General features: G+C 36.7%; 1 protein-coding gene across 1 annotated transcript in view; it reads right to left on the reverse strand.

The window, feature by feature from the left end:
* Positions 1–16,316, reverse strand: part of LOC149222478 (ABC transporter B family member 25, mitochondrial-like) — a 553,005-nt gene that overhangs the window by 316,296 nt on the left and 220,393 nt on the right. Inside the window, exon 7 of the mRNA XM_089385458.1 lies at positions 7,704–7,774. Coding sequence (XP_089241584.1) covers positions 7,704–7,774 — 71 coding nt within the window. The remainder of the gene's footprint in view (positions 1–7,703; positions 7,775–16,316) is intronic.

Consider the following 16,316-nt stretch of genomic DNA (forward strand, 5'->3'; position numbering starts at 1 on the left):
TAGAGCCTCATTGCTTATGTATTTTTTCGATGATATGTATTGCACTTGGTGCCATTTTGATATATTCACCTTTACATGGTATATAAATGAGCAATCTTTGCATATTTTGTCTCTATTGACTTGGAATCATGGTTTTAAATTTTAAAATTAGTTTTTTTCATTAAAAATTAATTATTTAATGTATTTTTCTAAAACCGGTTCGTTTAGACTTGACCAATCCCAGTTCGACTGGTTCCAATTCGAAACTCGGTTCATTAGGTGGACTGGTCCAGTCACCGGTCCCAGTTTTTAAAACATTGGTATGGACTAGTTATTGGGCCCTTTGGGATAAATGATGTTTCCCTGTTGATTCCAAGCATGATTAATGTGCAGCAAGTTCCTCTTCATAATCTCATTTCACCTGTGTTTTTCTTTCTTTGAAATAGTGTAATGAACGCAGTTGGTTCCTCTTCAATCTATGGATTTATCTTAGCTGCTTTGGCAGAGAACGATACACATGTTATGTTTGATCTGAAACCTTATTTGCTCCTCTATTTCTATCATCTCATTGGAAAACCATGGTTTAGGATTCTGTCTTGCTTACAACCCTATCCATTGAATTCCCCTTTCTGCTGGAACATTGTTGCCTAGGATTTTGTTTGTTACAACCCTATGCATCTATTTCTCTCCCTCCTTTCCTCCTCTCCACCATCAATACAACTTTAGTTTAAGCTGTCTCATTTTCGTGTGTCGGCCACCAGAAGGAGAAGTCATTTCTCTTTGAGATTGCCCAAATACCCCCTAGCATTTGGATCCATGAGTTGGCCTGAATCTTCCTCTTTGAAAGCTTATTGAACCAAACCCCTCATACTTTCTTACGTGACAATTGCACTGCTGCAACCCCCTCACATATAACCTTACAAGCACTCCTCTATTTAAGATGTCCTAGGCATTGGTCTACAATCAACCCATAGGCTATCTCTAAGGGGCTTTCCTTGCTTCTTGTTGCACTTGTGCTGCGGGTGCAAGATTTAGTGACAACATAGACAATGACAATATAATGCTCCAAGGAAATATCAACAATACTTAAAATAACAATGTAGCAAAAGTTGAAAAAAATGAAGCATGTATTCAAGTAATCATGAAACAATTTACCAAGCTTGATGGAAATGAATTAATAAACTAAATCAAAGCTTGTCAAGAATGTAAAGTGCCTGCATGTGAAGAAATATTTGCTCAAAGTAAAGTATTAACTTGTAGCTCAAAGCAACAATGAAATGAAGGATGCAAAGCTCAAGTAAAAATGTAGCATGCTTTTAACTAGACAGGTGTGGAGTTCTACTTGCATCTCTTGATCTAGTTCTTGTACACTAATTGTAGATTATGATTTTGACTCTTTCATGTCTTCTTTCCACTCATTTTGGATCTGTTTTGCAGGCCCCTTTTGAGCAGATTTACTAATTCAACCTTTGTGGTAGCTTGAGGGAGTTTTCATTTGAGACATTTAACAAGTTATTTACAGGACCTTTGGAGCATTTTGATACAAAAATTCAAGGAGTTCATGAGCATTTAAGGCATCTTTTCTTGCAAGTCCTGTTAGTTTTTATAGCATCAAATGTGTTCTAGCCACAAAATTTGGTGGAGAGGCTAAAATACATGAGATCTCCAAAACCCAGAAATTGTTTATGAAAATTCCACCTAGAGATGACTTAATTAGATTATTAACCTATTTTTTAATGTTTCCTGAGTCTAAACATAGGAAAACTGGTTAATTAATCATAATTTATTAAGTCAAGGTGATAATTCTCTAGAAACTCACATGGATCGATCCAAAAATTATCTGAGCCATCGATTAAGATTTAATCTTGGTAGTTGGAGTCCCAACAGGAAGATATAAGAAGGGATCGATGTGGTGATGGAGAACACACCAGAGTCACTTGGAGAATTCAATTTTCCAGAGTGGCAGCAATCAATTGCCAGAGAGTTCGAGTTACAGTGAGGAAGCAGAGACAGCGAGGGGCAGAGACAGTGGGGCTAGAGGAAGATTTCCAAATCTAGGGAGTGCATTTGCAAAGAGGCAGAAGAACCATAGTGAGGCCGACGTTGGGACTGCATGTTAGCCTCTAAAGGCAGTTTGATATGTAGATTCAGGAATTTGTTTCATTGTTCTAGGTGGCACAAAAATTTTGCAGAGGCTAGGAGAAGCATTTCCAGAGTCAATGGCAAACAGAAGAAGCAACTTAGAATGAGATCCAGGTCGTAAGAATTAGAGCTTGTGCAAATCCCACACAGAGGGTGATGCAGGGCAATTCGTAGAGGGATTCAACGGCCAGTCTTTAGTGTCGGATGTGCCTATGGGGTGAGGAAAATTCCTCACTAGATTTTTGCTAGTATTTTTCTCTATAGGATTGCCATATTCAACATCCATATTATTGTACTCATATTTCACTGCTATATAATAATAAAACCCTCAGCTACTGCACTGGATTTCCCAAGTTAGGTTTTTCCGAGAACAATTGTCCAAAAATAACATTGTCATTTTTATTGTGTATGTGCTAGTATTTTCTCAATTTCTAGCGCTATTATTTCTACCGTATTTTATTTGTGAAGGTTGCAATGTGATTTATTTGGTATTTTCCATAGCAAATAAATTGTTAAATCAATTAACAATTAGAAGAATTATTTCCAGTTGTTGCAATAGAATTTCAGTTTTGAAATTTTCACAGGGCCAAGTTCTACCTTGAGGGTAGCATCCTTCTCTCACTAGGTCGTGGACTAGAGAAGGCCTAACCTCTCTCATTTGAGCTGATCACAACCCTCTTTGTGGTTGATTTGATTGCTGCAAATTAGTCTTCTGTATTTTCAGATTTTGGCAAGCCATCTCTTGTAGTTTTCACTTGCTAAGGAAGAGATTTAGCCCTTGAAAATGGCATGTTGTAAAAGACTCCCTTGTTTTCCTTGGAAAGTCTTCTCAGGCGGTTCTTCTATTCTCTCTTTGTAACCAATCACTAATAAAAAGATTATTTTTTCTTGTGAGGAAGCTTGGGATTTTTTCCATCGTATCCCTTCTCCCCATTTAGAGGGGGGATCATTATTTGTAGGTGGACTAACTTCTTAGTTTAGTTACTCTAATTTCCTTTGCTAACCTCATTGCTTAGCTCATTCATGCATGATTAGTTGCCTAACAAACACTCACATCCATTCTCATTTTAGCATAAATTTAAGACTAGTTTATGTTTGTCATTTCCATTTACTGAATACTTGTATTGGGCAATCTACTACAACACATGCAAATTTTCTTTTGATGCAAGCAAGTGTTTTACATTTATTTGGCAAGTTTAAACTAGTTTAATTTATCCATCTACTTTGGTTTCACAAGTGTCTTGAGCGCATTGCTATCAATTTATATTATGTGGCATTATCATTATTGTTGGGCATTTCTTGTGTCACTCCATTGAAGCAATTTGACATTGATTTCGTTTACTTGCAAAGCAATAAATTTGGAACTTGTGTAGCTATATTGAGCTAATTGTTTCACTCTCACTTCCCATTGAAAGATATTGGTAATTTCAGCATTGTCTTTTATTTTTTGAGCATTAATATCAAGCCTTTCTTTGGAAGCACTAATACTCACTTAGGCATTCCGTTTAGGCATCTTTAGTATTAATTTGCATCTTTAAAACTTACCTCCAAGCATAAACTTGGTTGTATAGATACAATAGAACAAAGTTTTCCTTGAAAATTTCTTCCATTTGATACGAAGAAAGGTAAAATGTTTGACCCTGCAATTATGAAGGTGGTTTTGTTCCCTTGTAGGAACGACAACACACATGATTTGTAAGGATTAGGGGAAGGGTGTCATTAATGACGCCTTGTGCCTCTTCGGCCCCTCTTTCTTGCAAGTCACCCCAATCTTTACGCACTGGTAAGAACTTGATAGGAGAATTTCTTACTTAGGATAGGTATATAGTTTAAAACTAACGAAGATAATTGCATTCCACATTAGATAGGTTGCACATCATTTCAATTTAGTCATCTTGGATGATCTTTACTTGCAGTCTTGCTATCTCATATACTTGTTACTTTAATGATTATTTAGCTCATAATTAATGGATGTCATTATCTCTTGTTACTTGAACATTTTCTTTACAAGTACTATTTATTTTATAGTTGCAAGTGATATTTATAAGTTCATCTTGATCTAACATTTGCATTGTAGGATTATTTATCATGGTATTTTGAATTCCATTGTGAGCAAAGACTTGTCATTTACTTTGAAGAACTGGTCTATACTTTGAATATATCATTGAATATTGCTCATATATTTATGTGTTTGTTTCCATCTTGGAATTGAGTCATCTTTGATAAGTATTCCCTTCTAGATTTAGTCTCCAAGAACCTCACAGTTCCTTTATTAACCTTCCTTAGGGACCACCCCGCTAAGCTTAACTAGGAGAGAGCTTTAACGGGGAGAGTTGGGAATAGGTGAGAACCCCATCTTTTAGTTTGCCACCAAGATCACACCTTACGGGGTTGAGGATTTTTCCCACACTAACCTAGGCGTGCAAACGAGACGACAACACCACCTATAATAAAATATCATTTTTGACAATTCTAATATGACCTTCCAAAAATAGTAAATCACATCTCAATTTGGAAATGACTTCTCAAAAATAGAAAATCATGTCTAAATGATCAAGGATGATCTCGACATATAGAATCCACTTTAAAATCAAATCAATCATGATTATACAAGTCTAAAGTAATGACTATACTAGTGTTATCATTATTATGATATTATTATGTATAAAATAGTCTAAAGTAATTCACCTTTACTGGATTATTAAAAAGCAAATTCTCAATAGTCTCATCGAATAAGTCAATTAAATTGAGAATCTCTCACTTGGAAAATTGAACCTCTCCCTTGGAATAAAATAGAAACTCCACACTTAAGAGAATGTAACTCTCCCTCACTAATTCAATGTATGGCAAAAGTGTAACGCCTCCTCATTAAATGCACTTCTAACTCCCTCACTCAATTCGATTTGTAACTCTCACCAAATATTCTCTCATGTCTAAGTGTAACTCTCTTTTTCCCTAATTCAAATTGTAACTCTCACCAAATATTCTCTCATGTCTAAGTGTAACTCTCTTTTTCCCTAATTCAAATTGTAACTCCTCAAGACAAGTGTACATCTCTCTCTATTCTTGGGATGAGTTACATTTCTCCTCAAGTAACCCCTCCCTCATTGAATTTGATTCTCTTATTGTTGGCTCAAAGCATGAATTCATTTTGTAACTCCTCTCCTTTCTCATATATTTAAGCAAAGTGTAGCATGTTCATTGTGAAGAAGGAGAGAAAATGTTGAGTGTGTGCAAAAGTAGTGTGAGAGCAAGTGAAGAGCAAGAACAAGGGAAGAGTTGGAGCAAGTGTGAAGGACTAGATCTTCAAGCTAAGAGCAAGAACACTTCAACTACAAGTTGATCAGACATTGGTGAATTTATTCATTCTCATTCTCTTTCTCTCTTTCTACTCTGTTGAACAATTGATGAAATCTAATAGAAGAAAAATCATTTGGGTTTAACCCCTTGAAGGGTTTTTCCCTGGTCATTGGACCTAAATCTCAGTCTCCCATATTTGGGCTTGGTTGTTTTCATATGATCCTTAAGTTTATGTTATATCTACATTTGCAGATCTGAAAGGTTTTGAAGAAGAAATCTGCATTCAAAGTAATTGTAAAAACATAAAACATTTCGTTTTTTGGAAAGTACTTTCAAGTCTCAACATAGAACATTCAGTTTTATGTAAAGTACATTCAACTTTCTGCAAATTACGTTCAGCTTTTTGCAATGTACATTCAACTTTCTGCAGAGTACATTCAGTTTTTTCCATAGAACTTTCAAGCTTATGCATAGAAATTTCAAGTTTCTACAAAGAATTTTTTAAGTTTTTGTATAGAACTTTCATATTTTAAAATGGTATCAGAGCCTTGGTGAAGACAAGTCCAAGGAGACCAGAGATCACCTGAAAAACCCCACTTGCTGCCAAAGTTTTCTGAATAAGATGACTTCATCCTACTTCAAAGTAGAAGAGAAATTGAATGATGTTTCAAACTTTGGTCCATGGAAAGCAAGGCTATATATCACTCTTGAAGAACATGAAGTTTTGGAATATGTTGAAGGCACAATAGCTAATACACCAGAGAATGCAAGTGTTGTTGTCAAATCCAAACATAAAAAGAGTGATATCAAAGCGCTAGAAAAATTATCTTTGGTTCTCTTAGTGATCATCTCATTACTTATGTTTCTGATTTGAAGAAAGCTAAAGAAATGTATGACAAACTAATTGTCATGTTTGCAATTAGTAACTTGAACAGGATTATTGCCTTGAAGAATTCGCTGAAGAACACCAAGATGAACAGAGGAGAGACGGTTCAATCATACTTCCTGAGAATAACCAAAATTAAGAATCAACTGTCAGCAGTTGGTGAAGTTGTACCTGACAAAAAAATGGTGTTGACTGCGTGTGAAGGTCTTTCTCCTATTTGGAAGACTTTTATCACCACCAGCAACAATATCAACAATATTCCCACATTTGATGACCTCTTAGAAAGTGTATTCAAGAGGAGGCCAAAATGATCTCTAGAGGGAGAATTTCACATCATGAAGAAGGAGAAACTACTGCTCCTATGACAAGAGAAAGAAAGGTAATAAAGGCTCTCATCATTTTTCAAAGAAATCTGCTTTAAAATCAAATGATTCTTTCAAAGGGAATCTACACATGTCAAAAGTTAGATGCTTTAACTATCAAAATCATGGTCACTTTGCTCGTGACTGTAGAGAAAGAAGAAGAGCACCTAGATTCAAAAACAAATCTGATTATAGAAAGACAATTTTGAAAATCGAAGAAAAAATCATCCTAAAAAAACAAAAAATCCAAGGTATAAAAATAATGTAGCGAAAAATCAATCAAAATATTTTTTTGTTTCTGCCTTTTCTAGTTCTTCTTCTGCATATTCATTTGATAGTTGATTAGTTGATAGTGGTGCTTCCAAACATTTTACTGGTTACAAAGAAGCACTCTCTAATCTACTTGAGAAAGAGACTAATTTAAATATTATCCTTGGAGATAATTCTACTCACCGAGTTAAAAGTTATGGTTCAGTTTCATTTCAATTAGATGATGACAAATCTATTTTTCTGCAAGAAGTTTTGTATGTACATGGTTTGAAAAAAAATCTTGTATCCTTATTTCTTCTAGAAGATAAAGGAATGAAAGTTGCTTTTATTTATGGAAAAGTTCTAACCTCGCCTCTGAACTCAAGTATGAGAGAAGCCTTCACTCTTGGATCAAGATGTCAAGGGCTTCACAAAGTCAATGGTAAATCCATTCATGCATTGGTCCATGATACTGATCTTTATTGTGAGCTAATAAACATTGTGCAAATTTGGCTTCCATAAATGCTTGCTATCTCTTTTTAGTGATATTTTATATAATTACTTATGTTTGCTTAGCATTTTTGCATAACTGATTAGAAGTGTATGGTTTGTTAATATTCCAAACAAATTTTCACGTATAATGATTAAATTGGTTTAGATCTACACTCCAGCATGCACATGCAAAAAATATAACTAATTAGGTCACACATAAAGCTAATGGCATTTCTAAAATCTTGCGAGACTAAAAATCAACATGCATCCTAGGGTCTATCAAAGAAAATTACCTCAAGATGTTGAAAAGAGCATCCAGGTCCACCAAGCTTTGTCGTAAATCTCTATAGAGAAATCCCAAAAACTGCAAAAACCAAGGTACAAATGATGAATTTATTTGATCACATTCCAACAAGATTCAAATAAATTACATAAAACACCATTTAAAGAATTTGTATCCCAAACAAAATGCACAACTACAAAGGAATATTTCTCATAACATGTAATAAAGCAACTAAGTTACTAAAGTTTTGATTTCAGATTTTTGTCACTTTTCTTCAAGTTTTTATTTTTTAGTGTGAGAATGTATTTGGTCATTGAATGCAATGGACCTGTATGTTATAGACTGATTTTAGTGCCAGAGTGGACCGAGGATGGAATGTTATTTTTCGGTTTTGAAGTGGAACCTACCTTTCACGATGGGAATGGATAGGGTATTGGTAGAAAATTGGTTATTGATTATGATATAACTGTATTTTTTGATTGTATGTGGGTATCATTCTAACAATTTAATATTGAGACTATGGGACATTACACCTGCTTCGTTGCCAAACCTGGAAAGGTGCTTGTGTCTGGACAATGTATAAGTTCTAGAGAAAGCAAAGTTTGTTAGTATGCTTGTTATCATGCAAAAAACAAGTTATATGGTACTAAAATTTCTTCCTTGAGGTCATGTAGAGATTTCACTATAAGTTATTTGAAGCTCCATGCCCAAGATATTTTAAAGAATATATATGTTGAAAAATTGAGTAGTTGTCGTTGGTATTTTCATTGGCAAATAAAGGAGACAAATTATATTTTTGACTTTCACTAAGTTGGCCTCAAGAAGGATAAGTTGGCTCACATGTGTGAAAAGGCACCTCCTCAAACACATATAAATAAGGCATCGTTGGAGTTTATTTTCGCATCATATCACATCACACATTCATATGAAAATTGCAGAGAGACATCACACGTGTGAAGGAGACAAGGAGACTTTTTTACCAACGTTGACCTACCTTTTTGATCTGTTTGACATGCGTTGACTTGGGCTAGTTTGGTTCTGCTTTGACCAAATTATTTGACTGTCTTGGAGGTTGAGCATTACAGGAGGACTTTGACTCTTTTTGACCAAATATTCATCTTTGATTTCTGGATTGTTGCAGGCTTGACTTTGACCGAAAATTGACTTTCTCTCTCTTTGTTGACTGGTTTTGACTTGGACAAATTTAGAATCTTGTTGGAATATTCTTTGACGTGCTATTGATGAACAAAATTTCTCTCTCATAAGGAAAGGTTGGTTGGATTTTGCCTTGACTGTGAGCCTAATTCTTGGTGTCTTTTGTCTCTTGTCTCTTGTTCTACGGTTTACTGTGATATCTATATTTCTCTATTGATGAAATGAATGGTTGAAGTTTTTCATGTATAGCTACTTAATGATTGGAATGTAAAAGAAGACCGGTTATATCCTTAGAAGTAGTTATCAATTGTGAAAAACTATACTAGTCTTGGCTACACTAGCCAAATCAACATGGTACCTGAGCTTTGGTGAAGGGAAAGAGTTGTGAGATCACCTTGAAGAGCATTGAAAGCACCTTGAAGAATCTTGGGATCTCTAATTTTGGTTGGTCATCTTCATCTTCATCATGAATTTCTTCATGAAGATAGATAAGAAGCTTGAAGGAGCTACTAATTACATGGCATGGAAGGCTAGGATTGATCAATTACTTGCCAGGCATAAGGTTTTGGGCATTGTTACAGGTAAAGTTATTGAGCCAGCTAATGATGCAGGAAAATAAAATTTTCAAGAAGATGACATCTTGGCAAGAAGCATCCTTATAGAATCTGTTAGGGATAATCTAATTCCCTATATTGTTGATCACCAAACATCCAAAGGGATGTATGATGTCATCATCGGTTTGTACACTAGCAACAACATCATTCGAACTATAAACTTCAGGGGTCAACTTCGCAATATCAAGATGAAAATGAATGATATAGTGGCTTCCTATTTTGTAAAGATATCTCAAATAAGAGATCAACTCAAGGCCATTGGAGAAGAAGTATCTAACAAAGAATTGGTAGTTGTGGCTTTGAGTGGTTTGCCTAGATCTTGGGACCCTTTTGTAGCAAGCATTATTGCAAGAGAGAATGCACCTTCATTTGATAAGCTATGGGCTTCCTGCATTTAATAAGAATCAAGACTTCATTCAACAGACCAGACCAGACCGAAAGTCCAAGTGAAGAAGCTTTAGCATCTTATTCTAAGAGTTCTAAAATAAAACCTAATTTTGGAAGATTTCAAAGAATTTATGGTAGAAGACCTAATTCGAGACCTGCTCCAAGATCTGCTCCAAGAAGGGAACCTACACCACAAATAAGACCTCCTCCTCCCTCTCAAGATAGAAGAGATAGAAGAGATGGAAGAAAATAGACAAATGTTCAATGCTTTCATTGCCAAGCATATGGTCACTATCAAGCTCACTGTCCTCAAAGGAATCAAAGGATGACTATCAATGATATGGAAACCGAAAGAGGAAAGGGAAACATCATGCTTCTATGGCTGGCCTTGATGAATCTTCTCATAAAAGGAGGCGTAGAACGAACAAATTTGATGATGAATACTCTTTTTATCCTGCTCTTACAAGTTCCATTGCATGTCATGATGAGATATGGTTGGTGGACAATGGTGCCTCAAGGCACATGACTAGGAGTCATGATCATCTCTCTGAATTGGTTGAAAAGAAGATTGCTCAAAGGGTTGAGCTTGGAGACAATGGCAAATATGAAGTCAAGGGCATTGGTTCGTCAACCTTCCAATTGGAATCAAGAGGTAATGTATCAATTAACAACATTTTATATGTTCCTGGTTTGAAGAAGAACTTATTGGCTATTTCATCTCTTGAAGACAGAGGATATAGAATTGCTTTTGTTAATGGACAAGTTCTATTACAGAAGAAGGATGCCTCATTTGAATCTGGCAAGGTCATTAGTGTGCGAATTGGAGAACTATATCATCTCCTTGGATGTTCAATTCAATCCTTGCTACACAACACCAGTGATATTTGTGAAATATGGCATCGAAGGTACACACATATTCGTTATAAAGCATTGACTAGATTGAAAGTTTTTGTTAAAGGTGTACCTGAAATTAGGATTGAGCATGATGGAGTCTATAAGGGATGTGCCCTTGGAAAGAATGTTAAAGGAAGATGTACTAGTAGCAACAGTAGATCCAAAGGAATCTTGGATCTTGTGCACTATAATGTTTGTGGGCCTATGTCTAACAAGACCTTGGGTGGCAATTTATACTATGTCTCCTTCGTTGATGATTACTCTCACAAAACATGGATTTATCTCCTAAAGTCCAAGGATCAAGTATTTGAAAAGTTTCTTGAATTCAAAGCACAGTTTGAGAATGCTACAGGAAGAAGAATCAAGACCTTGAGGTCTGAAAATCGAGGAGAATATGTTTCCAAGGAATTGATTGACTTATGCAGGGATGTTGGAATTAAAAGGGAGTTGATAGTTCCCTACTATCCTCAACAAAATGGAATTGTCGAAAGAAGTAACAAGGTTATTATGGAAGCTACCAAGGCCATGCTTCACGATCAAGAATTGTCGATGTTTCTATGGGGACAAGTTGCAAGAACAATTGTCTATGTTCAAAATAGATGCCCACATCGAATCTTAGACTACAAGACTCCAGAAGAAGTTTTCACAGGTGAGAGACCAAATGTTGAACACTTGAGAATCTTTATGTTCATGTGCCCAAGGAGAAAAGGACAAAGTTGGAACCTTCCGGGAAGAAAGGAACGTTTGTTAGTTACAGTGAAAATTCAAAGGCCCTTAGGGTCTTATGTTCCAAGGCAACATTTTATTGAAACATGCACGGATGTTATATTTGATGAGGATGTTGCTTTCTGGAAGTCCAATGGTTCATAATTGGACTCTGATGATGAGATATAGGTGGCTCCAAAGAATGTGGAATCGAAGTCTAAAGAACCTGAACCGACGAACCAAGAGTCAAGACCCTCATGGAGAATCTGATGATCATGAATTTGTTGAATCTCCAAGAGCCATTGTACCTCAAACTCGAAAAAGTCCTGCTTGGCTTGAATGAACATTGAACGAAGTTGAAGGTCATGATGTACCTTATGGGACATTCACGGAAAGCAAGAAACCAAAGAAGTACTTTGGTTATATAGCTCTAATCTCTAAGATTATTGAGTATGAGCCATTCACTTATGAAGAAGTTGTTGAGCATAAAGTCTAGAAAGATGTTATGACTGAAGAATACCAATCTATAATGAATAACAATGTTTGGGAAATTGTGCCAAGACCTGAACGAAAGTTTGTTGTGACTTCAAAATGGATCTACAAAATCAAACATGTTGTTCATGGAAGTGTTGAAAAGTACAAGGCTAGATTTGTGGCTTGTAGATTCTCCCAGAAAGAGGGAGAGGACTATGAAGACACATTTGCTCCCATTGCTAGGTATGCTTCTATTAGATCTGTCATTGCTCTTGCTTCTATCGCAGCTTAGAAATTGCATCAAATGGATGTCAAGGTTGACTTTCTGAATGGGGTCATTGAAGAGGAAGTTAATACTAAGCCGTCCCAAAGCTTTGAGGTCCATCATAGAGAAACTCATGTTTGCAAATTGAAGAAAGCCCTGTATGGGATAAAGCAGGCCCCCCGTGCATGGCATTCTTGTATTGATGGCTATTTGTTGAGTCTTGACTTCAAGAAGAGCGATGTTGATCCAAACTTGTACTTAAAAGTTGTTGAAGGTAAGCCCTTGATGTTGCTACTGTATGTAGATGATTTGTTTCTGACAAGTGTTGAGCTTTTGATTGTCCAGTGTAAGAGGGAGTTGGCTTCTAAATTTGAGATGAAGGATCTTGGACTCATACATTACTATTTGGGATTGGAAATTTGGCAAAAGCCCGATGGAATATTTGTTGGCCAAGGAAAATATATTATTTCAATCCTTCAACAGTTTGGCATGACGGACTTCAAGTCCATGGCACACCTATGGTGACAAATTTGAAGAACATCTGGAACTGTGAATCTGATTTGATAGATCCCTCTATATATTGCAAATTGATTGGCTCGTTGAATTATATTGTGACCACCAGGCCTGATACTTATGTTGTGAACCCATTGAGCCAATTCTTGGTTAAGCCCCAACATGTGCATTGGGTTGTAGCTAAACATATACTAAGATATTTGCGTGGCACCATTGAATATGATCTGAGATATGCTTCTAATGGAGAATGGAAGTTGCATGGAATCACTCATGCTAATTGGGCTAGAAGCTCTAATGATAGGAAGAGCACTTCTAAATTTTATTTTGGTTTGGGCTCCGCTATGATTTCATGGTCAAGTAGAAAGAAAACTTTTGTTGCCATGAGTGCGGCTGAAGCTAAGTACATTGCCACATGTTCTGCCTGTTATGAAGCTACGTGGCTTTGGAAATTGTTTGTTGGTTTGTTTGATCAAGTGCTGGAATCAACCATAATATATTTTGATAATCAAAGTTGTGTGAAGCTTTCTGAGAACCCGATGTTCCATGACAGGTCAAAGCACATCAAGATAAAGTATCATTATATCCAGAATATTGTCCAGAGGAGAGCTGTGAGGCTCGAGTATGTCCCTACTAATGACCAAGTTTCTTATGTCTTAACAAAGTCATTGTCCCAGATGAAGTTTGCTTCTTTCAGAGAACAACTTGGAGTTGTTGAGAACCTCTCTCCGAGTTAGAGGGTGCACTGATTGCATAGCATCATATGATGCACAATCTTCGTTAGGCTGAGGCTATGAGGCCTATGGATTCGTCAGGAAGATTTTCATTCCGTCAGGCTGTGTGCTGTGAGACCTTGCAGTCGGGGAAATGTATTGATTTGATGATTCCTCCCTTACGTTGTGTTCTATGAGGCCTTGTGGTTAGGGAGACATTATTGATTTGATGATTCCTCCCTTAAGTTGTGTGCTGTGAGACCTTGTGGTCAAGGAGATGTTATTGATTTGGTGATTCCTCCCTTAGGTTGTGTGCTATGAGACCTTGTGGTCAAGAAAATGTTATTGATTTGGTGATTCCTACCTCAGGTTGTGTGTTGTGAGACCTTGTGGTCAGGAAGATGCTATTGATTTAGTGATTGCTCCCTTAGGCTATGTGTTGTGAGACCTTGTGGTTGGGGGATGCTTTGAGATGGTGATTCCTCATTCAGGCTGTGTGTTGTGAGACCTTGTGGTCAGGGAGATGTATTGAGATGAGTTGAATGTTGTTAGTGTCCTAGGTCTAAGCATCTTGGTTATGATACTCTTACTATGTCACTCGAGGTTTGTTTATAAGGTCATGTTAGTGTATTTGTTTTGGTTTTCATGAGTGTCATGGCATTAAAAGGTTAGATTTGTCAAAGTATCATAGAGTCAAAAAAGTCTTTTTGCCATCATTTGAAATGTAATGGTCACAAGAAGTCATGATTCGAAGTTGTAATCATAAAAGGTTGGTTGTCATTATAAGAGAGTCTAGGTATCAATGTAATCAAACTTTGGTTATCATATTCCAAGCATGGAAATCAAGTCCACATCAAAAGGAATCATGACAAGGGAATGGGCAAAGATTTGGAGGCGGTGATGAGTCAGTTTGGAAGTCTTTTCAACAGTAGAATAATGATCTCAGCAAAGGAGGTAACAGTTATGAGTACAGTCCTTCTCTCTTCCCAAGTGCTGTGAATCTGGACATGCGCTGTGTTTTCATGATTGGTCATTCAAAATCATGATCAACATCATTTTTACCTGCTCCAAGCTATTTTGCATGTTCAATTGGGTTATTATCTTCACTCCTCAACGCTTAGTTCTTTGACATTCTCATCGAAGGCTCTAGTTCACTTGTTTTGTTCGTTGCGCAAAGTCTGCAGGGGTGCTGCGAGTTCAGACAACGTTTCTTTTCTTGCATGCAGGTGTCAAATTCTCACTCACAGGTGCAAATTCAGTTTGGTTTTTATCCTTTAGACTTGAAACAATTGTGTAATTGTGATTATAAGCCAGTATAGACCAGGTCAAGCTTGTAAAAGAAGTGAAATTTGCTATCGCTGTGTTTTTGTTGTGTTTTCTCCTAATCTGGCGTTGCGTTTTCATCCTGAAGCGTTGCGAATCCACATAGTGGATCACACCCCTTCTTCTAAGCTGCCAATTTACCTCTTTCCATGCAATTGTGTTTTTAGCCTAGGGACTATAACCAAAGCTTTTCCCTCAAAATTTATGCCCAAAAGTGTGTTAAAAACCAAAATTTCCTCTGCGCTGTGACTATCCCTGGTCAAATTACTTGTCAACAGTTATTAAATTTCTGAGTTTTATAGGGATAAGTTGAGAGTGCCTGTAGTTGTGAATCTTGACATAATTACTGGACTATATTTTAAAACATTGTCACAAGGTTTGGGAACCAAAGAACACCTCCATTTGTTGCCTAATAACCTTACCAAATTCATTGCTGCAAAATTGAAAATATGTCAACACCAGAGGACACAAAACATAAAGGAGGAGCCATTGTACGTTTTGAACCACAGAACATCTCAGCTATCAATGCAGACCCAACCATCAGGGTAGCTTTTGAGCAAGTAGGTTGTATGAGATTTTGTGAAAGAATTCAGGGATACCATTTGCAGTTGACTAAAGAATTTGCTAAAGGTTTTGATGGTGTAAAAGCAAAGGTGGGAAGCCTAACATTTCCAGTTTCAGCCCAAACAATATCTGAGGCCACTGAGATTCCTTTAGGTGGAGAGGAGTGGTTCAAAGGAATGGATTTTGATTTGGTTGCCTTCAAGGATTTTCTCAAGCCTAAACACAAGAAAGGGTATGGTTCATTTGTTCCTAGAAATTATTTACAAGACCATCATGGCAAGCTGCTAGAGGTCATCCAAAGGTACTTTACATGTGAGGGAAGATTCAGTAGGGTTTATCACTACCACATCAGGCTCTTAATGCATTTCACTGGCAAGAAAGCTATGAGTCTTCCCTATTATTTGTTCAGGAGTTTATGTAAGATGGTTGATCGAGTGCAGACAAAAGGAAGTCAAGTGGAGGCCAGTTTATTTCATTTTTCATTGACTAAGTTGTTGGTCTTGAAGGAGCTTGAGAGGAGAGAGAAAACATGGCAGGAGTTCTTGGTCTCTTCAGGTTGGGCAACACAGTCTTCAAACAGTGAAAGGACTAGGAAAGAAACTCCTTTAATTGTGATTAAGGAAGTTTCACCTGCAACAAGCTCAGTCAAGAAACCTTTGACCAAAGGAAAATTGGATGGTAAGAAAAGTGCTAAGAAGCTACAATTTTCCCCTGAGATAGAGAAGGTGGTAAGGGTGCCAAGAACAAGGTCTGCAGCTAAGAGATTACCTGTGATCCCTCCATCATCTCCTATTCAAATCATGGAATCAGAAAGCACACAAAGAGAGGTGGAAATTGATGAAAAAGACTAGCAAATTAGGGAATTACAGGATCAGTTAGACAAGGCACATGTGATGTAATAACCATTCACACAGTAACTAAAATCTGAAATACAGAAAGCCTGAAGAATTAATTTGTACTTACCTTAACTGCTGCTGATTCTGCTACTGAACTGGTGATTCTGCTGCTGGTGATGTCGT

Source organism: Pinus tabuliformis, chromosome Q, assembly GCF_031772625.1.
Source record: "Pinus tabuliformis cultivar Carrire ecotype Pingquan chromosome Q, CPIR1, whole genome shotgun sequence".
NCBI classification, from domain to species: Eukaryota; Viridiplantae; Streptophyta; class Pinopsida; order Pinales; family Pinaceae; genus Pinus; species Pinus tabuliformis.